At 24.8% G+C, this 26,389-nt stretch overlaps 2 protein-coding genes across 21 annotated transcripts in view; both read right to left on the bottom strand.

The window, feature by feature from the left end:
- Positions 1–347: 347 nt before the first annotated feature.
- LOC122711390 (interaptin-like) lies at positions 348–6,862 on the bottom strand. 3 transcript variants are annotated; one of them, XM_043930136.1, is made up of 15 exons: positions 6,612–6,862; positions 6,406–6,513; positions 6,090–6,241; positions 5,870–5,981; positions 5,593–5,775; positions 5,333–5,498; positions 4,492–5,258; positions 4,073–4,422; positions 3,847–3,980; positions 2,048–2,193; positions 1,738–1,965; positions 1,345–1,664; positions 948–1,265; positions 763–856; positions 348–669 (listed from the first exon to the last, which is right to left on the bottom strand). In XM_043930136.1, the coding sequence occupies exons 2-14, from the start codon at positions 6,479–6,481 to the stop codon at positions 767–769; spliced, it is 3,042 nt and encodes a 1,013-aa protein (XP_043786071.1). In that variant the 5' UTR covers positions 6,482–6,513; positions 6,612–6,862; the 3' UTR covers positions 348–669; positions 763–766. The 3 variants fall into 3 exon arrangements, with proteins under 3 accessions (XP_043786071.1, XP_043786073.1, XP_043786072.1); XM_043930138.1 differs by having other exon boundaries at positions 1,738–1,962; XM_043930137.1 differs by having other exon boundaries at positions 6,680–6,862.
- A 420-nt stretch (positions 6,863–7,282) lies between these two features.
- The window catches only part of LOC122711543 (rho GTPase-activating protein 100F), a 59,239-nt gene continuing 40,132 nt past the window's right edge, over positions 7,283–26,389 (bottom strand). For 6 of the 18 annotated variants that reach the window (XM_043930413.1, XM_043930414.1, XM_043930412.1 and 3 more), the window contains one exon: positions 23,110–24,946. In XM_043930413.1, coding sequence (XP_043786348.1) covers positions 24,668–24,946 — 279 coding nt within the window. In that variant the 3' untranslated portion in view covers positions 23,110–24,667. Of the gene's footprint in view, positions 7,847–23,109; positions 24,947–25,548; positions 26,316–26,389 lie in introns of those variants that run through there. The other 12 variants (XM_043930417.1, XM_043930420.1, XM_043930422.1 and 9 more) reach the window with 10 other exon arrangements.

Below are 26,389 nucleotides of genomic sequence, written 5' to 3'. Positions count from 1 at the left end.
AAATATTTAAGAATAATCAAAATATTTTATTTTATTTTGTTTTTAAAACTTTAAACAAACAAATAGCCATCACTTTTAAAAATAAACTATTTATATTTTTCAATATTTATAAAATAAAAATCATTCAAATCTTTTTTAAAGAGAGATTTTGTGAGATTGAAAGGCTAAGACCATAATAATAATATAATAAAGCAGAGAATAGCAATGCAGAATTGTCTAGCTGTTTCTTTTGCGATTGTCATTTCCTTTGTTTTTTTTTTTATGATTCAGTGAAAATTAATAAAGTTCTAAATTTTGAAAAATATAATATAAATCTAAATACATAAAAATAATGGAATTGTATATGATTAAATTACAATATTTTTTTATTTCAAATACTTATAAATCATGATAATGTATTTCTTTTATAATTGATAAGCATTCAAACTAATCAGTTTATACTTTCTACACAAAAATAAAAAAAATACATGTTTTTGAAATTTACATTATTTTTCAGAAACTGTTTATTTTTACATTATTTTTCACATTTCTTTTGTTAAGTTTCTTGAATTTTAAAGATAAAAAAAAGTGCGTAGGATAATAATATTAATTACAGGTACAGAAACACTATACTGAAAAAAGTATAGTGCGCTATTTGTGTTGAATGAATTAAATATCAGCAAGTTGCAGCTAAAAAAATAATATTTTAAATTTTATATGTAAAATATATATATTTTTTAAAAAAATATAAAAAAATATCATTTAAATGTTAGATTAACTAACCAATTTATGTATTTTCAAAATTCTGTTGTACTTTTTGCCATTTTGCTACCATACTAGACACTTCTTTATGTTTCTTACTAATACCAATTCTTGTCTGAAATAATAATATAATATTATTTTTTTTTAATTAATAATTTATGAAATTTATAATTCTATTTTTTATTATATATTATATATATATTTACCCTTTTTCTTTTTTTTTCTTTTATAGTAGTTTCAAAAGGAATAGATTCTTGTTCTGTTTCCACTTTTACTTCTTCTATTGATAAAGAAGATACTTCCACTGGATTTTCTTGTCTTTGAGAAATTTTTTCTGCTTCAATATTTTCTATACGTGCAATATCATTATAAAATGAATCTAAAGCAGATACAAGAGATTCCTTTGCTGTTTTAACTGGCGGTTTTTCAATGACTTTATGATTTGTATATATTGGAGTATAATCAGGTATTAATTGAATTGCAGGCTGTACACTATGCTTATGTGGAAGTACTAAGGCCGCTGGCTATTTGACAAATATAAAAAATTAATTGTAGAAATTACTGATTAAAAATTACTATATATCAATCTATTTAATAACATACAGCATGCAAATGTTGATGATATGCTGGATATTGAAGATAATGTTCTTGTACTATTGTCGCTGGATGACTTAGAATAGAAACTGTTGGATCTCTTGCAGTTGTATCATAAAGAGCACTACCTGGTGGTTGCACAGCACCATATATAATTCTTTTTAATGCTGTTGCAGATATTTCGTAAGGTGCTTCGGTTAAATCTACTCCTGGCGGCAGAGGTTCCGCGCTAGTTACATTTACAAGATTAGAAGGTTGAGGTGATAATAAGGCAGACGATAATGCAGTAGAATTTTCCAACTGCTTTATTTCTATAATTCCTGTTCTTTCTAAAGAAGAAAATATATTAAATTAGATTTAAAATTCTATGTAAAAAGAAAAATTTATATAACAAAGATTTACCTTCTCCCAAATGTTTTTTGTCATTCAAATTTTCATTACATTTATCTTGTTTTTTCTTGTCTCTTTTTAAATCTTCTGCATAAATTCTTGGCGGCGGAGGTGGACTTGGATTTGAAATTTGAGGTGGAGGTGGAGCTTCTATGTCATTGTTCCTTAGAATTGTCATATCTTCAGTTATCTCACCATTTTCCTGTGATTCCTTTGGCTTTGATCTCAATCCATCTTCTTCTATTGGCAAATATAAATACTAATTGGCAAATATGAAAGAAATATATTATACATGTTACTTATAATAATAATTTCATTATACCAGGTATAATAATTTCTTCTTGTTCCATTGGAGGAGGTGTGGAACAAATTTCCATTTCTTCAGCTCCACCGGCGATGCTAGTATCTGGATAGGTCCATTGTGTAATTCCAGTGGTAGTGTTCTGGTAATAATATCGCTTATGCGACCTGGAAAAAAGCCCGCAAAAATATATAATACAATGATAGATAAAAAAGGTTTATTTGAATACTTTTTTTACATTAACAAACATTAGAGAGACGTTACTCCATGAAAGGAACGTTCTCCTTGAGTTCTGAAGCAATTTATTAGCTAGAAAACAATCAGTTAATACTCCTACCTGCAACTCGGCGTGCCATTAAGTCAGCGAGGCCCTTTTATTACAAAAGGATTAAGTGTTACTTAGCAGTTACATAGAAGCCGCTGTCTTCCGCAACACGAACATTGAGAATTACGTCGACAACGTCTGCGTTACGCTAGCGAAATATTAAGTGAATTGATTATGTGTGTAATTAAAGGCGCAAGGGCCAGAAAATGATTTTCGAAGATATACGATGATGTGCACTTGTTGACAAACTAAGGGAAACGTCTTTGAATCGCCACATTTAAACAAATTGTTAGACATGATGGAATGTATTTTTTTGAACAAGAAACAAATGACGTATATATGTGACATTAAAAATATGTACATAGAATATAATATAAGAAAAAAATAATTTCTTATAACATATGTGTTACGATTGTCTACAAGTATTGTTATTTTAATACACGACTAACAACTTTGGTATTCCTTGAGTTATTCCAATTACTCGATAACTTTCGGCGAATATAATTTCTTGAGATTTTGAGTTTCTTCATGAGGTTTCATCCAAGAAGAACTTGAGTTAACTTGATGTGAACTTCTTTTAACACTTAATATTTCCTTCCAGCAACGATCTTCCCTGTTTTCATCTATTCCCTTAAGATAGTAAGTAGCTTTTTTAAGTTACATAATTTATGTTTTTTTTTCAATGTTTTAAAAATTCCATGAATATATTTTTAATGAATTATTTTATCCACTTGTATTGTTTGATGCAGTTTCTGTTTCTTCATTTAGCCGAAATAAGTTTTCTTTCATTATTTTAAAATTTTGTTTCTTGACATATTTAAATATATTGGATATTATAATCTTCATATTTTAAATCACTAACAGTTTATTAATTTTTCCATACATTTTTTGTTCATCAGATATTTCAGATATATATTACACATATGGTCTTTAAGGCTCCACTCTGAACACAGACCTATCTTTTTAGTATTATTTATGATAACGCGGTATCTTTCGCACATTTATGTAAGATTTCAATGAATTTAGATTTGATTTAAATATTTTTTTCTAAAAGATATTAGCAAAATTAATGATCCTAAAAACTTTGTAAGAAATTTTTTAAAGTTTTACTCTGAAATTGATAAAATCAAATTGATTAAGTTTCTGTTTTCTTAATAAAAATATAAAAATTTTCTATTTAATTTTTTAAACATTACATTTTAAACATACATTATGAGAAATTCAAAGCAAAAGAAATTCGGACATTATATTTTTCCAAATTCAAAATATAATTTTATTAGAATGAATAATATGAAGAAAATTAATTTGAAATAAAATTTTTAATCATTCGTTTTCACCATTTTATATCTCACTGTAACGATACGTGCGAAAATTATATGACTTGAAAATTTTTAAAATAATGACGTGTATAACATACACGATGTCTTGTATGTCTTGGTACGATTCATGTTTATTTATATGAAATAATACACAAATTTTAGATGGTATACTATACCTATCCCACTGACATAGCCATCCAGATGGTGCTGCATCTTGTTCCAAGCGTTCCAATTCGTGACTGGTGTCACACAACCATTTTCGCAAATAATTCTTTTCTAAACAACCTGCCTCCCATGCAACAAACAATGTCTGAAATACAATATACAATATTTTTATTATTTATTTTTTTATAATGAAATTATAATTATATAATGAAATATTGAAATAAGAATTTTATTTACTTGTAATTGAATAGACATCAACTGAACTGGCAATACACCTGGTTTTCCTTCTGATAAAAATTTCAGTTTCTCAAGTATGATTTGTGATAATAGATTAACTTCTTCTTCATTTTCTTTAGATTCATTATTTGATTCTGAATTATTTATTTCTTCTTCAATATTACTCAATTCATTTTTGAAATTTGAAATATTTTCCTCTATATTCTCGATTACAGAATTAGATTCTTCTTGTTGGCCAATTCGAACTTCATTAAAATTCTCATCAGAAGAATTTATTTCTTCGCGTTGTATGTCTCCTTCCGATTTACTTGCTTCATTATCATCATTTATTTTTATTTTTGTAGATGGAACTGAAAAAATTTATTACATTTGAATTTAATCTTTTTAATAATTCTTATTAATTTATAAAATATTTTTACCATCAAATGCAATCCGTTTTTTTCTTTGAAAATATTTATTTCGATTGTGCAAATTATCAATAAATTTGTTTCCTTTTTGTATATCTTCTTCTGATTTAGTTTCGGAATCATCTCTACATTCCAATTTTTCCAAAATGTCTTCGTTATTTTGTTCTAATATATTTTTTCTTTCAATATTAATATCATCATTACTATTCACTATTTGATCATCAAATGTACTTTTATATGATGATACATTTTCTGTAATTTCATCAATTTGAGGAATTGGAAATAGAACTTTCTTTTCCTGCTTAACTTCTTCTTCAACATCTGAATCTTCATCATAACCAGGTACCAAAGAAATGCGAAAATCTACATCAGAATTAACGTTATGTTTGCTATTGTTTTTTTTTGTTATAGATTTCATAATAAATCGATTATCGTTAAGTTTATCCACACATTCATTTATTCTTTGAACTACATTTTGTTGTTTAATTTGGTTTTTTAAGTATTTCATTTCTGTTCCTTCAATTGATTTCAAATCCAATAATTCTGTTACTGATTCTTCCATATTGTCTTTTTCTTCATATTTATGATTTATATTTTGAGAAATTAATTGTGATTGCATTAAAGGAAGTGACAAAGAATATTTTTCATTGCATTTTAATTTTACTGAATCTATATTCTTTGATTCAATTATAGAAGATGTATTATTTTTTAATAAATTGTCATCAGTTGTATCTGAATCACTTTCATCACTCCCATAAGATGTAATCATTTCTATCTTCCTAAATCATTAAATTTTTTTCTAAGAAATTTATTGAATTAATTATAAGAAAATATTAATATTTTAACTCTATACCCATCATCAGAATCGTTATCCATGGTATCAGATGTATTTGCAGTATCTTGATCAGTTTGAAATTCTTGCTTTTGGACAGTTTCATTGCAAATATATCTATTACGATTTCGAGCTACTACTTCTCTTGGTATCATACCTTCTGGTATATTTTCATGAGGTTGTTGGTCTGAAAAGATTATATATAATAATATGTATTTATTATAAATTATATATTAAATATTAAATTACATATCTTTATATATATTGAAAAATTTAATTACATGTAACAGATGAAAAATCAACCCAATGAGATTCTTGCATTGGTTGTGATTTTATAACAGAACTTGTTTTAACATTATTTTTTAAATATCGCAATTCATCTGGCATTTCCCATGTTACTTCATTAGTTTCAATATGCCAATAGTAAGGATAACCTGAAGATTCATCTAAACATTCACGCCACACTAAAAATATTTTTATTATTAAATAAAAATATTTATTAATAAAATATTGCAAAAATATCCTTTGAATTTAAAAATAAATATAATAAAATTTTACTGAATGCTTGTTGCTTTATATGATGTGATAAGTGAATATTAGAATTTGTTGTTAAGGCAACATTGTTAGATTCCTTTGAAAGTGATTGCTTAGGTGCAATCAATTGAATTTCCTATAAAATTCCAAATATTTAATTTTTTTTATAATTAATATTTAATTTATTTTATATTTTTTTACACATATTGTTTAAAAAATTATAATTCCAGAAGATTTTACTTACTTTAAAAAAATTATTAACTTGATCATCTAATTTATAATCTTTCTTAGAATCTTCAGTATCACTATCTGAATTATAATGGCAAAGTAAATTTGCCAATGGATTAACAGGTACATTTTGTCCTTGGTAATCATTATTTATATGTTTGCGTTTGTCTAAAAAAACATAGTAATAAGATATTATATAAAATTTCGATTTGTATCTATAAATTTTTATTAAAAATTTATTTTTTTAAAATTATATCTTATATAATTTTTTAATAATAAATAAATAAAAATATTTATTTAATAAAAATTTTTTAAATATTATATATTTTTACTTTGTATATATTCTTCATGAGAACCAGATTGAGACTGATTAAGTTCTAAAACAGGCCTTCTTTGACGTCGCTTCATAATAAAACATAAATTATGTTAGACAAAAATATCTGCAAAAATAAAAATTCAATAAATATAATGTTAAAGAAATGTTTGATTTTCGATAATTTGATTATTTAATACAAAACTAATCGCTAATTTTACGTACATATAAAAAGAAAATATATTTTCTTATAAATAATGAAATTCATTCATAACCTCAAAATGTAGGCTTACATGTTTAAATAATTGTAAAGTTAAAGAGAAAGAAAAATTGAACAATTTAATGATAATCACAAAGAATATAAAAATCCAATATTATACACTTTATACATTTCCACAAAAATTTCTAAAAGTTTTAGACATTGCAACATTGAGGTTATGTGTTAAACTATATGATAAGTCTGTACGTAAGTTACACTCCCCTCTACAAGTACAATTGATCACTAAATCATCTTTTACTAGTTTAACAAACTACGAAACTATAATCACATAAAGCATCATTTAGTAAAACATTTTTTAATCTATATTAATGTAGAACACAGCAATAGAAATTTAAAATTATCCATCGTTTTTTATAGAATTTTTGAAATAATATTATTAAAAAAAAATAAAGTCTTATATTTATAAATATTTACTATAGTGCTAATAATCATTCTATGAAATTATAAAGAAAAGAAAAATTAAAAAAAAGAATTAAATCTTTGAGTTAAAGAAATAAGATCACAAAGTACTTATAACATATTTATTTATAATATTTTATTAATATATTTCTTACTGTAGACATATATTTATATTATATGGCAGCATAGTAATATGATGTTATATAATATATGTAAGGTGACTGACAGAACGATTTATATTTTTAATTTTGTTCTCTGGTCAAAAACCAACATCGTAATCATATTATTTTTTATTTTTGTTCATTCATGCATAGACGCGCGCGCGCATACACAGCACATTATCCATATTAACGTGGTTCCAGCTTTGTATTACACGCATCTAGGACTTTTTCTTTTCTTTGACTAACTCATATCCGTTGTACTTCCTTGATCGCGAATCGATTGGCGCTGGAATTTTAAATTACGTATTTGCAACTCAAAAATCATATTCTATATGATTTTTTAATCCCCGTTCATACCTTTTTTGCTTTTTGTTTTTATTTCAATTTTAATTATTAGGCTAATAAATGCGTCGCAGTGCGCGCATGCACTGACCTCAAGTGCAAACCGGTATGATTAGTTGATAGTTGATATTGCAAGGATATCTACATATTTATATTATATGCAGCAATGCAGTTCATTTACTATGTTTGAACATTATCTCATAGTTACATATTCGGCTAGTTAAAATATTAATATACAATATAATATATACTATACATCATTCACAGGATCAAATCATCTGAAACAAAGTAAATCACGTGCTATAAATTAGGTATTAACTAATAAAATATTAGCATTATTAGTTCATATAAATAATTTAAAATATTCATTGAACATTATTATCTATAAGTATTGATAATTTTTTGAAAATGGATTGTATTTATTTAACAATTTTTATTTCAACAATTTATGTTCGTTGTTTTAATGTTTATGTTAATATTAATGTAATTAACAATGAATAATTTTGTGAATGAATTAATATGTGAAAAAAATAGCTTTCTACTTTATATAAAAATTGTTGACCCTGGTTTCCCTAGATTTTGATCATGTGATTTTATTTGTCTAGTGATTTGATTCAATGAATGTGTAATAACGATAATATAACATTATTTATTATGCTCTGCAACTTAGAAAAATAGTCCTGCTTAAACATGGCCGCGTCTCGTGGAACTTTCAAGATTATTTTGTTTTTTTAAATATTATAGAAAACATAAAATTTAGAAATTTTATTTGTAAATTTCAAAAGATTGATATTGAATTTCCTAAAGAATTTATATTTTTAAATTAGATTAATTTTGTATAATAATTATAACAATTGATATATATATTATTTCTATTTAGCAAATAGAGATATTTGCTCTATTTTTTGAATCATTCAATTTCTTAAAATAATTCTATAAAATAATTACATCTATATATAAATGTCTATTATAAAAAAAAAAAAATATAAAATATTTAATTAAAATCCATATTTGATTTTCATTATTTTTTTTAATTCCATAATTAATATGTAAATTTTTATTAAATATTGAATAAAATAAAGATAAATATTAAATATTGAATAAAATATTAGATAATTTAATCTGTTAAGATTTAATTATAAATTTAATTAGAAAAACAGGAAATATTAATTTTCTTTTAAATTGTTGAAAAGATTTCCTAAATATTTTACTATAAACTCTATTAAACTTTTGAATTATCTTCCAGAAGCGATGCATTTCCAAATATATTTTGATAAATAAGAAATTGTAACATTTTTGATAAACAAAACAATATTGGGTTATTATAGATATTTAACAAATTTATCGATGATGTTGTTTGTTAATAAGTTAATTGTTTTTTACTTTTTAGCAACTAAATGAACGTTTAATAAGAGCACGCGATGCGGTCACGGTACAATAAAATCTATACAAACTATCAACAGAACAACAGTAATACTATCTCTTTGAAATAGTCATGTTCTACGATATGTCTACTATTGATTTATAATTCAACTGATAATCACATATATCATCGATTTTTTCTCTTGAATTTATATGGACTTAACTTTGTCTAAATTATCACCAAAATATGATGATATTAGAATCTTATTTTTTATGATTTTTTTTTTTATTATTATTTGACTCATCGATTCATTATCAAGCATCACATTTAGTGCATTAACTGCCAATCTATTATCGATAGTAAAAATAATGATCATAATAAAAAATACACTGAAAATTTTTAGAATCGATAATTCTATTTTTAGTAATTATTTATGTCATTGAAAATAATAATGATTTATATTGTTATATGATACATTTTAGTTTCAAATTTATTAATTGTTATTTTTTTTTTTATGTTATTATCGATTATGTTGGCAGATTATATGTTGAAATTAAATGAAAATAAAGTATAATTTCCAATTTCCGGTTAATTAATAATTAAGCCTTCACACTCGAATCAATTTTTATTTACTTAATCTATTTAATATAGATATTCATGTTTATTTTTCATAGTAATATTTAATATCTTAAAGAATTCTTCTAGTATCTATCATTTTTTTTTAGATAAATCTTAGTTTATACTAAAAATTTATACAAAATTTAAAAAGAAAATCTGAGTGATCACTTGTAAATAAGTGTTCGAGTGTAAAAGCCTCGATATTTTTTCTTGATCCTATTGATAATTATTTTAATTCTTAATCAATTATCATTTCAATGAACATCGGTCGTCATCGAGATCAACAATGTCACAACAGATACAACAGAACAAATAATTTTTTCATAAACAATAGAAAATCTTGGCCAAACACGCAGGATGAAAACATGCCTTAAAATATATTATTATTATTTATTATTATTATTATTGTTATTGTTATTATTATTATTATTATTATTATTACTACTACTACTACTACTATAATTATTATTATTATTATTATTATTATTATTAATTATTAGCAATTCAAACGCACATCTTTATTTATTATTTTTTATATTATCATTATTGATATTATTAATATTATTATTATTATCATTATTTTTATTATTATAATTATTATTTATTTAGAATGACATAAAAAAGTCAGTCCTCAAAAGCGGAAATTCTCTTATATCCGTCGTGTTTGGCTTGCTAATTTGCAAACTTACATGCTTACTTATATGCTGATACTGAATGTAATATACGATGAAACAGATCATTTATTTATTTCATAGTGATTTTTCATTTTGTCTCTATTTTTTATCGCGAGAATATTCACTACGATGCTAATCTTAAAGCAAACTTAAACAAATGAATACGCATGACGCGAAAATAGCGAAGAATATATTTATACTTTCTAAGTATAAAAAATTCTCATAATTAATGTAAATTATTATATTGCAGAAAATTCTATTTGGTTTTGATGTTGTTTCACGTATTGTGTTTTTACTGATATTTTCATTGATTGCATTCGGCTTTATCAAGCTTTATCATGAAAAAAACATCTGACAATATTTTTAATCTAAAATATAATCTAAAAAAAATATTTTTAAAAATATTCTTAATAATAATATATATATTAGAAGTACAAATTAATTCGTAATTCTCACAATTAATTAATTAAATAATTTTATTTTAAATTCAAATTATATTCGCTATATTTAGATTTTTGAAAATCATTGAACTTTAAAAATTTCTATCATTAGCAAAACAAAATCTAAATCAATATTAACATATAATAATAACATAATCTTAAATAATAGTATTAAATACAATACTATTATATTTAACATATGGTTTTGTTTGATAAACGACATATTAAATTATAAATAATATTATTATATTACAATGCTAGAAATTTTCTAATCTAAATATGTAGAAAATAACGAAAATCATTTTTCAAATTAAATTGTTTAAATTTTGTTTTTTTGTAAATAAGTATCAAATTTATGAAAAAAAAAGGTCATGAATTAATTTGTATATCTGATAAATCTTTATATTTTATTATATTTATCAAATCGAATTGTCAGAAATAAATATATCAAATCATATAACAAATGATATGATTTCAATTAATGACTATATATTTCAATTAATACTATCGCTATTGATGAATTTTATAAATATTTATCTTAAAAATAATTTATACTTTTTTTTTTTTATTACATTACATATACTTTACTAGAAATCATTCTGTAAATAAGTTGCAAAAAAAGTAAATTTTTTATTTTATATCTTAGAATTGTAAAGCCGATTTTGATTCCCCTAAATTTTGATCATATGGTTTTGTTTATATTTAATTCGACTTGGCGAACATAGTATAATTCCAAGTAAGATTTTCAGGTATTATATAAAAATATCTTTAGAAAAAATAAAAGTTTAGAAAAAAGCCGAATGCATTTACAATTGACATTGTCATATACAAAACATCCACTACCAACATCCATCAGTTACTTTTCTACATAGTTCACATTTTTATCGATGTTTTTTTTTTCTCATAATTGATTTTTTTCTGATTTGCATGAGTGTCAATGCATCTTTAATATAAACGTACCGCGACGCACATTTACAAATTGTTATACTGACACGCTAATATATGTTCTTTAATATAATATATATATATATATATATATGTATATATATCTACTTGCTTAGTATAGCGATCAACGATAGTTGTTTTCTTCTCTCCATTTTATATGTATAATTTATATATATATATATATTTTTTTTCTTGTTTTATATATATATATATAATACATATATATATAATATATATATATGTAGAACCTACGTCTCAATCTTTCTTTTTCTTTCTGATTCACTCATATTTTTATGCATGTATGCATACAAACGACATATACACATACACACATACATACACGCACACACATACACACATCACACGCATTCTTATGGATTATTCAATAGTTTCGATCAATTCTTGGAATCTAAATTCGAATCAATCGATTTATTTTATTATATACTTCTAAATTGCGTTTTTTTATTTTTTCTTTCCTTAGCTATGCAAATACTGATATAACAGCCATCTCTCATTTGTTTGTATAACTGTCTTATCTTCTTTCTTTTTCTCATTTCGCATTATCTTTGCTAATTTCTCTCTCCTTTGTTCTAAAATTAATATTTATAATTTCTAAAATTTTGTTATCTATTATATTATTTATATTCTGAAGTCATCTTAATCATTTTTCTCTCATCAATTTCTCATACTTTCATTCATTTTCTTTCAATCATTGCTTTTTTTTATTCTTTTTATTATTTCGCTCTGTCACTCATCTTCTACTCTTCCACATAACAATACGATGCACTTGATTTTGTAAATATATTTATAGACTTAGAATTTTCAATTCTCTTAGCGATTTTAAATCGCCTGGCTTCTTCGTATCGTCATTTTGTCTTTTGTTTTATTCATTTCATACTTTCACATATACACTTATCTCTCACACTTTTTATTTATTTCTATTATCGTTTCTCAATCATTCTTCATAAATCTTAAAAGTATATTTTGGAGAAATTGATTGCATGTTGAATTACATTTAACAAGAACTTAAAGACTAGGATTTAAAAAGTTTTCTTGAATTCTTGTTAACTGCATCGTTAAACCAATCTCTCAAATCAAATTGTAAATTGCAATTTCATCTAGAATGGGCTTAAAATGTCGTATGTTGTCGTTTGTCTCTAATGATAGAATATTCTATGAATAACATTAACTAACATGCAACAGATTTCTCCAATTAAAGTGTATGATACAACAAGTGAATTGCAATTATTCTTCCACATATATTTCACAGGCTCTTCCTTAAATAATTGTATTCTTCTATTTTCTTTTTTCATTTGACAATGATTGACAGTGATATTATATATGAAAATTCAATGATCTAAATACTGATTGTATGTACACGTTTACATATAAAGACTTCTATGAAATATTAATTTGTATAAATCATAATAAAAAACATTACAAAATTGTCGATTATTTTGGAATTACGTAAAACCATCAGAAATATAATTTTATCTCAGTGTTCCACCCCTTCACACGTGATTCAGTTATAATCTGAATATACTTTAATAATAATTAATATTCAACTTTTATTAGTATTCCTATTTTTTTTTTTTTTTCGTTTTATCAGTATTTTTTCTTTGTGAAATTCTTCGATAATTATCTTTCTAAATATTCATCAGTCATGATTATTGTCAAACAATTCGAAAGTAATAGAAATATTTTGATAAATGAGTTAGAAAAAAATAAACCCTCATGTGAAAGGGTTAACAAATGTTTCACATTCGTACCATAAAGTTTCTTTATATAAAAGTATTCAAGTTCACAAAAAATATGGGGAAAAAAAAAAAAATAAAGGAAAAAAAGAATCCGACTATTTATATTTTATAATAGTAAATATCGATTAATAGCACAATGATCGAAATAAATCAATTGGCTATGAAAATAATTTATTATTATTATAATCGATATTATTATTATAAATATATTATTTATAATCGATAAATGAGAATGCATTATATTGATGTCATATGAAAATACGAGGTCATAAGATGGATATGTTGGAAAACTGAATTGAATGATTCAATGAGCTGCATCAGATCTTTTCCCTTCATTATCTCTTCATTATTAAGATTATTGATATAGTAATATTTTATTTTAATATTAATTAAATATTATTAATTTTTTTTTAAAATAAGACAAAAAGAAATACAAAATGAAATTAAAAGTTTTCATGAAACAATCTCAACAGATGTTATAAATGTATATAAATTATTAATAATAATTCAAATTTTTTTAAATTTTTAAATATATTAAGACGTAAGAATATGAATTGTGATAATTAAAGGAATGGAAAAAATTTTAGGATATATATTAAACAGTGCTTTCTAGTTACATTTTTGAGAACTAGGTCGAAGTTGCATCTAAACCTAAAAAGCGTGTTACTCGTTTGTTTCGAAACGTGGTTCGTTTTCCTATCAAATACTAGAGGCCCTTTTTTTCTTCTTTTTTTGTTTAAAATTTCTATTCATATAATTCTTTTTCTCCTTTTTTCTTATCATTTCTTTATCATGTACTCCACTGAATCTTAAGAATTTCCTTCATAGGCCCATTTTTCTATTATAGAAACAAAGGATCTCTCTTTCTCTATATGATATGTAGGACGATGAAAGCTTTAGGATAAAATCTATGATCTAATTATGCCCCTGCTCGATGAAGGATGGAAACGATCAAGCGTAGAACAGCGTTGATTAGGTTTGCATTTAAATTTACCAGATTTAGCGGGCCCTGTTTTAATGTGTTTTAATTCATTTTCTTTCAAACAAACTAAATAAAACATTACAAATAAAATTTTATTATTATTTTCTATATTAATTTAAAAGATGGATGTATAAATCTTAATATTGAAAGATTTCAAATTTTTTTAAATTTTATTCTACTATTATTTTATTCCCATTCTAATAAGAATAAATTATTGAGAAAGAAAAAAAAAGAAAAAAGGAAATTGATCTGAGAATTGATTTACCTTAAGATCTGCAAAATTAGAAATTATATGTAATATCAAGGGAGGGCCCACAATTTACTTGCCACCATACTATATATTTCCATTTCTATTCATTTTCATTAGATAGAATGAATTCTGAATTGAGATATGTGTTCGCAGCTATTCTCAGAGGTATAAGTGTCTTTCTACATTCACAATTCACAAGAAGCTATACTCTTTTGAAGAACTACATTATGCACGGTCGTATCCAGTTCTGGGACCTCACCACCTTTCGACGGTCTTCAAAACTGTAGACCATGGATTAAAGAGAATATAACCTGGCTCCAGGACAGCCAGTTCCGATCCTGGTATGCGTGTCTATCATTTATTTGTTATTTATATTATATATATATATATTTTTCTCATTTTTTTCTGAATAGAATTGTCGCGCATATTCGTGACCAAAGATCAAATCCAAATAGATACATACGTGATGAATGAAATTCTACTTATTTACAGGTTTTTATCAATCTTTCCTCTTAATCTTCTTTCATTATCATCATCATCATCTTCTTTTATAATTATCATTATCATCATTTTCTTTTTTTTCTTTTTCTCTTTTTTTCCTCTTCACGATGAAAAGAAAACATTTTGTCCCTGAAATTGAAATTTCTGAGATCAAGATATCAAACTCAGAAAAAGACAAAAGTTCTCGTGCTTGCTCTCTTTTTAATCATCTTCATTGTTTTCTTTTTTGTATATATAATTAATTCATTGATCTATAGATTTGAAGTGTATATATATATATATCCCATTGTTTCTTACAGATCAACTTGATTATTGGCCAACTACTTACTATTTGAGTGGCTGCTTCGTTTTGGAATTATTGAGCACTGGATACATAAAAATGTGAAGTTCGTCGTTTCTACGTCTACGTCATGGTGAATGACAGTTTCGAGGAATTCAAATATTTTCTTTGCTTCTCTTCATCCTTTTTCACGGCTACTCTCTGAGATTCGCGCGAGACTTCTGCCACTAAGTTGTATCTCTTTCTTTTTCTCATTGAAGATCATCGTCGGCTTTCGAAAGAACGAAAGACAAAAGAAGAATAAAATAAATCGTAGCCATGTTGGTTGAAAGAATCGTCTCGAGGTTCATTACTTTCTTTTTTGTCTTTCATTAACTTCCATTCTTCTTCTTAGAATTTGGAGCAATCTCTTTGGCTTTGGACTATCCATAAAAAGATTTTAAGAAATAAAAGATACATTTAAAAAAAATATTAAATCAAATTTTGATTTTTTTTATCTTTTGTTATAATAATGCAAGTATTTTTTTTTTAAAGTGATTTTCAAATATTTAACATTTTTTATCATTAATTATCATAACATTTTTATCATTTTTATTCGGTCAAGTTTACGGATTGAAGCGAGAAAATGAAGATTACAAACGGATTATTAAAAAAAATTAAGTTATAATTGTTTAAAATGTGTTGAAAGATAAGAAAAAATATTTTATATTAAAAATATCAGAATAAACTCCGTGACGATTTGATATTTTTTAAAAAGAGCTTTAAAGTATATGATATAAGCTAATTAAGTTTAAATCATAATTATATTTATTCTTGCATTATTTTTTTTTTTTGCAGTTTTCTTCTTTAAGAAATGTATAATCTTTTTCTTTTTTTGGGATGCAATGAAGAAAAAATAATAGCTATTTTATGTTTCTAAATTATAGAAAAATCATGGAAAAACTTTCACATTTTTTTTCTCTTTTTTTTTTCTCTCACACACATACATATATATATTTTTTTTTGTTTTTTTTTTTTAGAAATGTTTCAGTATGACAAACATGGTCCATCGTATATATGTAGTTCAATATACATTAGCGCTAGGATTTGACGATTATAAAGATCTATATATTGAGAAATCAGAAACGACACTGGTATCCACGAATCATTGATTACGTATTCTTAATCTTAAATTAGTGTGAAGAGATTTCGTTGAAACTTTTTTATTTCATTGTACTCAGAACCGTCGATTTATTTGTTTAAAAAATCTGTTTCTTCGATATTTTCCTTACAATTATGAAGATTAAACATCGTATTCAATACTAATATTAGGTTTTCTGAAGATATCATTCTATTTTATTGATTATTAAGTCAAAATGCATGAAATATATAAAATACAAATATATCTTTTCTTTTTTCAACGGCAAATATTAAAAATTCTTTGTTTCTTTTATTTTAAATAAAAAAACTTTCGTTTTTTTCTTTTTTTTCATTTTTCTTAACCTAAAAAAATAAATTTATAAATTATAATTATGCTATATTTTGTAAACTACTAATAATCTTCAATATATTATATAATATATTTTAAATTTTTTGAATAATTTTTGGATTTTCAATATTTTGTTCAACATAAGAAGTAAAATATATACAGATAAAAATTATTATATTTGATCATATAATTGTCATATAATTGTCGGATCTTTCTTTTCTTCTAATTCTATTTTCTTCTTTCCGTTTCATTTTTTCAATAAAAATTCGACGGTTCTGTTTCAGTGAATCATGTACATATATAGCAAGACAAACGCATTTCTTCTTTCCAAGAGAAGATTATTGAGCTTATCAAAATAATTGGCCTATAAAATATCGCGGGATTATCGAAAAGAAGAATAAAATTCCTCAAAGATCGTGTATCACGATAGAAAATCACAAGCTGAATTATTCTTTTTTTCTTTACACGCAGAAATTCGTCCAAAAAAACATTAGTTAATCATGATTATTTGTTATTCGATGAAACACGATCAGAATCAGGTATTAGCACGATAAAAAATTAATTTTTTACATCAATATTACGATTCTTGCTTCGCTTTTTTTTTTTCTTTTTCTTTTTTTCATTTTTATTCTCCTGTCTATGCTACTTAGTTTTATCATTATTCTTCACTTTTTTCTTTTATTCTCTTCTTCTCGTCGTGTCGCTTATGCATAATTTCAAGATGAATCTTGATTCAATTTTTTTTATTCTCTTCTTTCCTAGAAATTTCGTTGTGAACTATCGAAAATCATATAATATATATAAACTTCTTCATTTTTTTTCATGATTTTTTATTTCTTCTTTAAGAAATTATTCGATGGCTCTTCTTGAAGTGGGAAAAAAAGAAATCGACTGAAGAAGGTAACATACGATTAGCAAAAAAGGAATCGAAAAAGTAGAGGAAATTACGAGATCCATTATTCATTTGGACTCAATTCATCCGCTCGATTTCAATCGAAAAGAATATATCCTTTAATAATGATACAACGTCTTTCGAAGAATTTCCAGGCCAAGATATTTTTTTTATTGGAATTATTGGATTCTGAAGAAATGAAACGTCTTCTGAATTGATTTAAAACTGATTGTCAAATTCTGCTTTCGGTTGATCAATCTATTACGTATTCGATCATTTTGTGCATAATCATCTTATAATGTTTCATATTATCCTGCGAAAAATATAAAACATTATAAAATTGTAAAAGAATAATATAGAGGATTGAAGAAACAATTTGTTTCTTTCATTAACTTCTCTCTCTTAATTTTCAACCTATGTATCGCTATCACTTTTAATAATTTCTAATATAATTATATTGTCAATTTTATAGAAGTAATTAAATATTACTTTGTGGAAAAATATTATATTAATTTTTTAAATTTTTCTTATTTTATTTTATATATTTGCAACTTATTTAAATGTTACAAAAAAAAAAAAATTCAAAAAGATTGAAAAACTGTTTTATTAGTTCTAAAATAAAAATTATTTAGTGTAATATTTTATTCAAAATATTTCTGTTATTGTAAAAACTTATTTTGTTCTAATTAATTACCATCTAATAATGTATTCCATTAAGATTGCACTTTTAATGCTTTTTTTTCATTTCAAATAGATTTCCAGATTGAACGAACCGAAAACGCTTGGAAAGAATGCAAAGACGTCAAATTTTATAACCTGGAATCTTTCGTCAAACATGTATCAATTGTATTCAAGTTTCAATTAATGTATATGTAGCATAATATGTAGATATAGATATATATATAACAATAGTTAATCATACAAAATTGCGGCAGTGTGTTTTCACGTAATATATTAATGATATTACGTATATCCGGACATGTTTTCATCATTATTACTAAAAATTAGGAATATCGAGGAAAGCCGGATACCGTTCAAATATTTTATTTTAGCAGAAGAATTTCTTTATATAAAATTATCTTGATTAATATATCATGGAAAACACAATTTTTTCAAAGATAAAGACTTCAATTTTTTATAAGTCTAATTATACATTTTTTTCTTGAGAGCTTGCATCTGTTTCAGCAAAATACGTACTTTGTCACAATATTGTTTTTTTAATATACTATAATATACTATAATATTTTCCATATTTTTCAACAATTTCATTATAATAACTTCAGATAAATATCACCGTTCATAATAAAAAATTATTGCAATACTTATATTTTATCTTTCTGTTATTCTTTTGCAGAAAAATGAAGATCTGAAAAATATTAAGGATATAAATCAATATATTATTATTCATGATATTTTCTCAAATGATGTTTTGGTGTCAATTATTTGGAAAGAATTACTTCTCTAATGACATTTTTTTAAAGAGTATTTTTATGTAAGAAATGGATAATATTTGTACGTATCAATTATTCTATCATAATAACAAGAAATGATAAACCATAAAATAGCAAAAATGTTGCAAAAATGGAACTGAAAACAGCAGAATTTTATAATGTTTAAATTGAAAAAAATAAAAATGAATATTTAATTAAAGAATGGTATCCGGCGTTCCATTGCTTGCATATCGAACGACAATGAAACAGTCAGGAGTTCGATAAAACCAGGGTTACGCGAATTATGATACACTAAGCTATACAATGATCCTCTTTTCTTGGCTACTTGAAACAAACGTCATCACTGATGACATTCTCTACTGAGATGTCACCAATTAAACTAACGCTGTGCGGAAAAAAGAGAGTGCATTCTTTGTATGCGGTATGCATACAATGTAAATACATTATGCATATAAATATATGCTTGTATCGTAACAGCATCGTTCAATCGTTCCTTTTATTAAATTGAAGAAATGTTGATGGGCCCTCTTCTTTAAAAGAGCCAAAATTATCATAAAAATTGTTGGCAAAAAATATTAATTGATCATATAAATCAACAATTCTCGATCTTTTTGTGTATGTGACTCAACATATTTATTTATAATTCAAATATTTATAATATACAAATTAATAGAGTTCATTGTATACTATATAAATCAATATTTCTATAATTAAACTTTATTAGTAATTCTATTATAAGTCAATAGATTTTTTCACAACTAAAATTCGTTCAGTATGATCAAGGTAGGAATTTTAATTGTAAAATCCATTATTTTTTTGTAAAATATTATATAAATTTATATATAAATTATCCACATATTATTCTTGTATATCATAGATTGATAAACATTGATCTATTATTTTTTTCTATGATTGGTCAGTTTCGATTATAATCAGTTAACGAAAAACTACAAATTTTTATCATATTTCTTATAAAAGTTTCCCAAAAACAGTCTTTTCTTTTGTCTTTTTTTTTCTTTCTTTTTTTTTCCATTTTATTTTTCTTTTTTCATTGAATTTTAAATTGTTGAACAATTATATAGTTAATTAAAAAAAAAAATATGGCATGCTTCACATATCTTATTATATAAATTTTTAAGAGTCTGAATATTTTATTGAATAATGCTGATACGATATAAAGTATATTATATGTCATATTATAAAGTATATTATATGTCATATACAAATTGCATTCACTCACGAGGACACGAGTTGAAAAAGCAATTTAATAGTGGTCAACTTTCAAGAAGTACCATTTGATTTTTGAATCTTTACATATCTTACACTTTATAATTTAGTTTTTGTACAAGATTGTTTGTAGTCTTTTATGAACAAATTAATAATAATAATAAACATTTTAAATATTTTTTTCTTTAAAATCATTCTAAAAACATCCAATGATTTTAATATTATCATTTATACATTATTTAAATATTATAGATAGATCTTGAATATTAATTTTATCCAACTGAAAATATTCTTTCACTTTTGAGTGTGGAATATCTATTTTATTAAAAGCTATTATTTATAATGAAAATAATTTCTTTGCAGTTTCTTTAAACTTTTGCATTTCTTTCCAAAAATTGTTTCCATTATTTAATTTTAGCTATTTTATGAAACTTTAATTGTTTTTTCATATTTTATCTGACTACTTGAATAAATAAAATCATTACTCCTTGGATGTTACTGGATATTATCAAGGGAAATTTTTTATTATTAGTATTTTTAGTATTAAACATTTCTTAATTATTAAAATTGAATACCTTTTAATTATTGAATCAAATTTCTTCTTATGAAAAACCGCTTAACGAGATCAAAATTCGTATACTTTCTAAAAATATTCTTTTTTTAAATTAAACAAAATTAACAAAAAAGTTAAATTGAATCGCAATGTCTGATGATTCATTCAATATATATTATACAAACTTTTATTTATATGTATTGTTACGAACACACATTAGATTTTTCTGAGGATTTTATAATGTTTGAAAAAATATATTTATTCAAAGTCATAAATTTAATAAAAATATAAATTGAATATACAACATTAGATGTCATCATTAGATGATACTAATGCTACAAAAATTAAAAATAATTATAAAAAAGTAAAATTATGCAATAGAATATATTTTATACAATTTAAGAAAAAACATATTTAAAAACTGATGGCTTATTACAAAGATTTATAATAAGATAATTGTAAGAAAATTATTAAATGAAAAATTATGTAGAAACAAAATATTTAATATATTTTAAATTTAAATTGAAAATTGAAAGAGATCTTAAGTAATATTAAGTAAATCTATAAAAGAGATTTTGGAACAATTGAAAAGTTCAAGAAAAGAATCTCAATGCAAGAATTTTAAAAACTGGGATAGAAATCGATGGAAGACATAATGTCACCTAATTTTAATTATGATGGACATAGTTGAACTCATTAATCTCAACAATAGCCGCAATAGAATGAGACATTGATATTACTGAGTCTTATTGATATATAAGCATTTTTTATCATAATTCTATAGATTATAATCAGGACAAGTAAAATTTAATTAAATAAAAATATATAGTTTTGAATTCTCTATGATCTTATTTGAATTTAGATACAACATTGTAGATTATAACTAGACTAATCATTAATCTCAATTCATTCTCTATGATGTATAACAAAATCCACTGTGTGTATGCAACAACATTATATTAATACTATATCAACTAACTATAATGATAGTAATAATACTTATAAATAGATACTCGTGTCCCCATTGACGAGATCGTAGAACAAACGAACCCCGGAGAATATTCTGACCGAAAGATAATTTCTCTCGGCTCGTCCTCTTCAAATGGTTATTTTTTCGCAGATATAATAATACTGACTATGTTTTTAATCGTTTTATAAGTTTATTTAAACTTTATTTATTTTAAATTTATTCGTAATTATTATCATTTCTTGGTGAATTTCGGTTCTTCGTCCTGATCCATCTTCTTCTACTTTTCTTTATTTTTCATTCGTCGATTTGCTATTGTCAACATATACAAGAAATCATGGAACCAGTTTTTCGGCTCCTATTGCACTGAACATTATGTATATATATAAATTATCATCTGCGTACACTTACACTTTGCTTTTTTTTCTTTCTTCTTCAATTTTCTAATTCTTATCTCTTTTTCTTTTTCTTTTTCTTCTGATACATACATATAATGCACGTATATGTGGACGCAGTAATGTGTACATTAACAATTTCTTTGTGTTTTGTATATGAGGGCTAACTAATCTCTAAGTAATAGATTTTTTATCAAAAGCACATGTATATTGTGACTAGTCTATGTGTGTATATATAATATATATATATATAGTATATTGTATATAAATCGAGCATTGCTGTGTAATTCTTCTTTTTCTTCTTCATATTTTCTTATCCAGGTGTATGTATGTTTTTTTATTTAATTTTTTTTTTGTATATCTTTTTTTATTTTTATTTTATTTTCTGTTCTTTCTGCATATGGCTGTTTTTTTTCCATTATCAATTAATCAATATAATCAATTAATAATAGTTCACTTCGTCTTTTTTCTTCTGCAACTAGCTTCACTGATGAAGAAACTCCTCCGGAACTCTTTCACATGAGATCTGAGTCTCGACCGGTCGGGAAATACCATAAATTCCGTTGAAAATTTAATTGAAGAAGCGGTAAAACTTCTTTGAGTTGAGGATGTGTGCGATGAATCGCGGAATCTTTTACAAGATTTCGTCATTTCCTCTTTTTTAGTAGATTAGACATCATTTTTTCGGTCGATTTAAATAAATTTGTGCATTTTGGGACACGGAAGACGACTCGAGATGCTCATTATCATAAAAGTACTCACTCGTTGTTTTTTTTTGCTTTATTAATTTCTCATTTGGTGGCTTTACTGATATTGAGTTGAGAAAGAAGCTTTCGGCTGATCTCAAGGTAAAATATAGAAAAAAAGTTTAGATGATTAAAAAATCTTCTTTCATAGCATTTGTGCTTGAATAAAAAGTTTATAATCATTGATTCTTCAGCTGCAAAAGGTAATCGTGTAATTTATTTATTTCTAAAATATCTAGAGAAACCTAAAATAATTAGGAATTAAATTTTGTGCAAGGAGTTTTAAGCTAGGAACCTGTTTGTCAATACGCAGTCTTTGATGATAGTGAGATCATAATATATTTTGCAGCTAAAGAGTGAAATCCGTTTATAAATATCAACATAATTTTGGTTACCATGTTTCTTCTTCTTTGATGGGCTATCTTTATACGTATCTGATGAGCAATACGAAAACAAACTCGTATACATATAAAACTTGCAGAAGGCTTTTAGTTAGTCGTCAGATCGTCAATGTTAGCGTTAGATCTCATTTCTTCACGATGATTTTATAATGAATATTCGCAGTGGTCCCATTATGCGCGTCGTTTCATCTGGGAAACAATGATCGCTTTTATTGTGCGTCTGGCGACAAATATTCAGCCTCGAGTTTCGTATAAATTACAAAATTTTTTAAATGCAACATTTTCAGAGAAATATGTGTGCGATTTGACGCGTTGACTGTTATAAGAAAACGTCTATAAATATTTTAAAACACAACATCATATAACGAAGAAAATTATTTTTCTAACACAGCCAACAATGCAATAATAACATTCTAAAAAAAACTTTTTTGTTGCTCTATAGCTAGTATGCATTAAAAATTAAAAAATTATTTTGTCATATAAATTATTAATTATAGCACGATATTAGCACAAGTTTCTAAATTTTTCTAAGTTTCTAAATCGAAGCAGTCAACGCGTTGAATGTCTTCGAGAAATCAGAAATAGAATGTATTTTTTTTTCCAGCGTTTATCAATCATATCATAAAAATTGTATGCTAAGATAAAAGAAAAACTTCTTTAACACATTTGCTTACCATTCTATTTAATTTTGAATAATAAGCAATGTCTTAAGAACTTAACCTCACTCTTCCTTAAACGATTGTAACAAACATATTTGTGAATAACAAAAACTTTTAACCAATCTATAGATATTTGTTTTAACAGACTTCAAAATCCATTATTTCTTTATTACCATCAGCCTTTGCAGCACCAGTATCATGCAATATATTCATATATAATCAAACTTTCTTCTTATGTCAATAAATAAATTTACAAAAACTGTAATCAGACTTTGCTATTCACAGTCTATTTTAACAATTAACTAGATTACAATTAATCTTTTCAACTAATTGAATCGATTAATGTTATCTTTCAATTGAATTCAAATCCTAATTTTTTTAAATATTCATCGCTCGATGCCCAACACTGTTTCTTCTTAATATTTATTCAACAAAAAAAAAGCAAAATTGTCAAATTGAAATGGAAATGTTTAAGTTATGGGCGCATACCCTCTATATACTTATAATTAATCCATATGTTTAATGAAATTTTAATGCGTCTTGGATACGTGCTGATGTCGATCGTCGTCACTAGCTTCTATATCACCCTCAACTCCCTTTTCGCCTTCTTCTAGATGTGGTATATTTCCCTCCTCAGTGTCAACACTACTGGTCGGTGTAATTTGTTCTGTTCCTGGACCAGTGGAGTTCACTGTGGTCCCTTCGTTGCTCTTTTCGAGTCCCAGACCGCCGAGGAGGTTCTTATTAATCGGTTCCGGCGAGACTTCTGACTCCTCGCTGCTAGGTGAACCGGGAGACGAGACTATCACCTGTATAAACAAAGACGCCACACCACCAGCGTCATTTTTAATTACTGATATATTCTTTAGATTTTATTAGAATATATTTATAAAATTTTTCATTTTTTACATTCTATATACGATGATTCTAGATATTAAACTTGGATTGAATAATAATTTATTTATTTAAATTATTTATTGGTTTGTAATTGTATAGGAAATGGATTCAGTAATTATATGGATTCAGTAATATTTAGTAATTATGCAGAATAGGATACCTCAGCGATTTCATGACAATCTTTGAGGATTTGAAGGATATTTTGTTCTTGATTCTACTTCGAATAAATAAATATGCGAATAATAATATTAAATATTATTTTAAATTAAATTAAATTAAAGAAAAATTAACAAGTTTAACTATTTTCAGAATTTACTATATAACAAACCAGATTCAAGAAACGACATCTAACGAGCAATTGTTGCATGCTAGGGACATTGATAATTAGACTATTGGTGGTTTTTCAAAAGAATGATTGGTTAAATAAAATAAAATCACTTCTAAGAGGGATCACTTTTCTTGTACCTTTCCTCCAGTCTTTTATTTAAATAAGAACACATTTTATAATCATACTACAGAAAGAATACTAGAAGTTTGTGTGAATATGATGAATATTTCTATGAATGAGTATTTTTATATTAATAAATAATAAAGACAATAATATTTCATTAAATAATTCTTTGTCTTTACAATCAACTAAAATATTTACATATACATCAAGAAGAGTCTTCAATGTACATCGTAATCTTGCTTATTTGAAACCATCCTATGATAATGATGAAAAATAATGAAGATGATTATGTTACTTGGTTCTTTAATATATATATATTTGATAAATTCTGGCCATGCATGTGATAGAACGATAACTAAAAATGATGTAGAAAACGCGAATGAAAACGATAATAACGATAATACCTGTGCAAGAAGCGGCGTCTCTGTGCTGTCAGCGATTTGGTAGAGCCGGCAATTTGCGTTTGCTCTGAAGAATACGTGCCCAAACGAAAAAAGATAAAGAAGACAACGTAAATCGTCACTATAATAGATAGACGTTAAAAGACTGGCGCAAAGAGAAACAGAAAAATCATAAGCAACCCGCTCGATCAATAAAACACCCAAGTAAATGTACAGAACTGACATCGAGACATGCACGGAGGCTTTTTTGGCGTTTGAGGTTATATTTACACGGATACATTGCGATGTGAATATTTTGCAAACTGTTTGCCACCCATAATTTTTTTTCTTTATATTTTTTCGTATATACTTCTTTATTTGAATTATACGAACAAAATATAATCTTCATGGCGAACAATTTGCAATAGCCGACGATCCTTGAGAATTAACCTGAAACCGAGTAAATGAATTGAAGAATGTACGTATATGAATGAATGTGAGTAAATGAATGTTTTATTGTTTAA

This window comes from Apis laboriosa, unplaced genomic scaffold, assembly GCF_014066325.1.
Source record: "Apis laboriosa isolate Shangri-la unplaced genomic scaffold, ASM1406632v1 scaffold170_cov151, whole genome shotgun sequence".
Lineage (NCBI taxonomy): Eukaryota > Metazoa > Arthropoda > Insecta > Hymenoptera > Apidae > Apis > Apis laboriosa.
The sequence above is the reverse complement of the archived record's forward strand: the minus strand, read 5'-3'. Positions and strand labels throughout refer to the sequence as shown.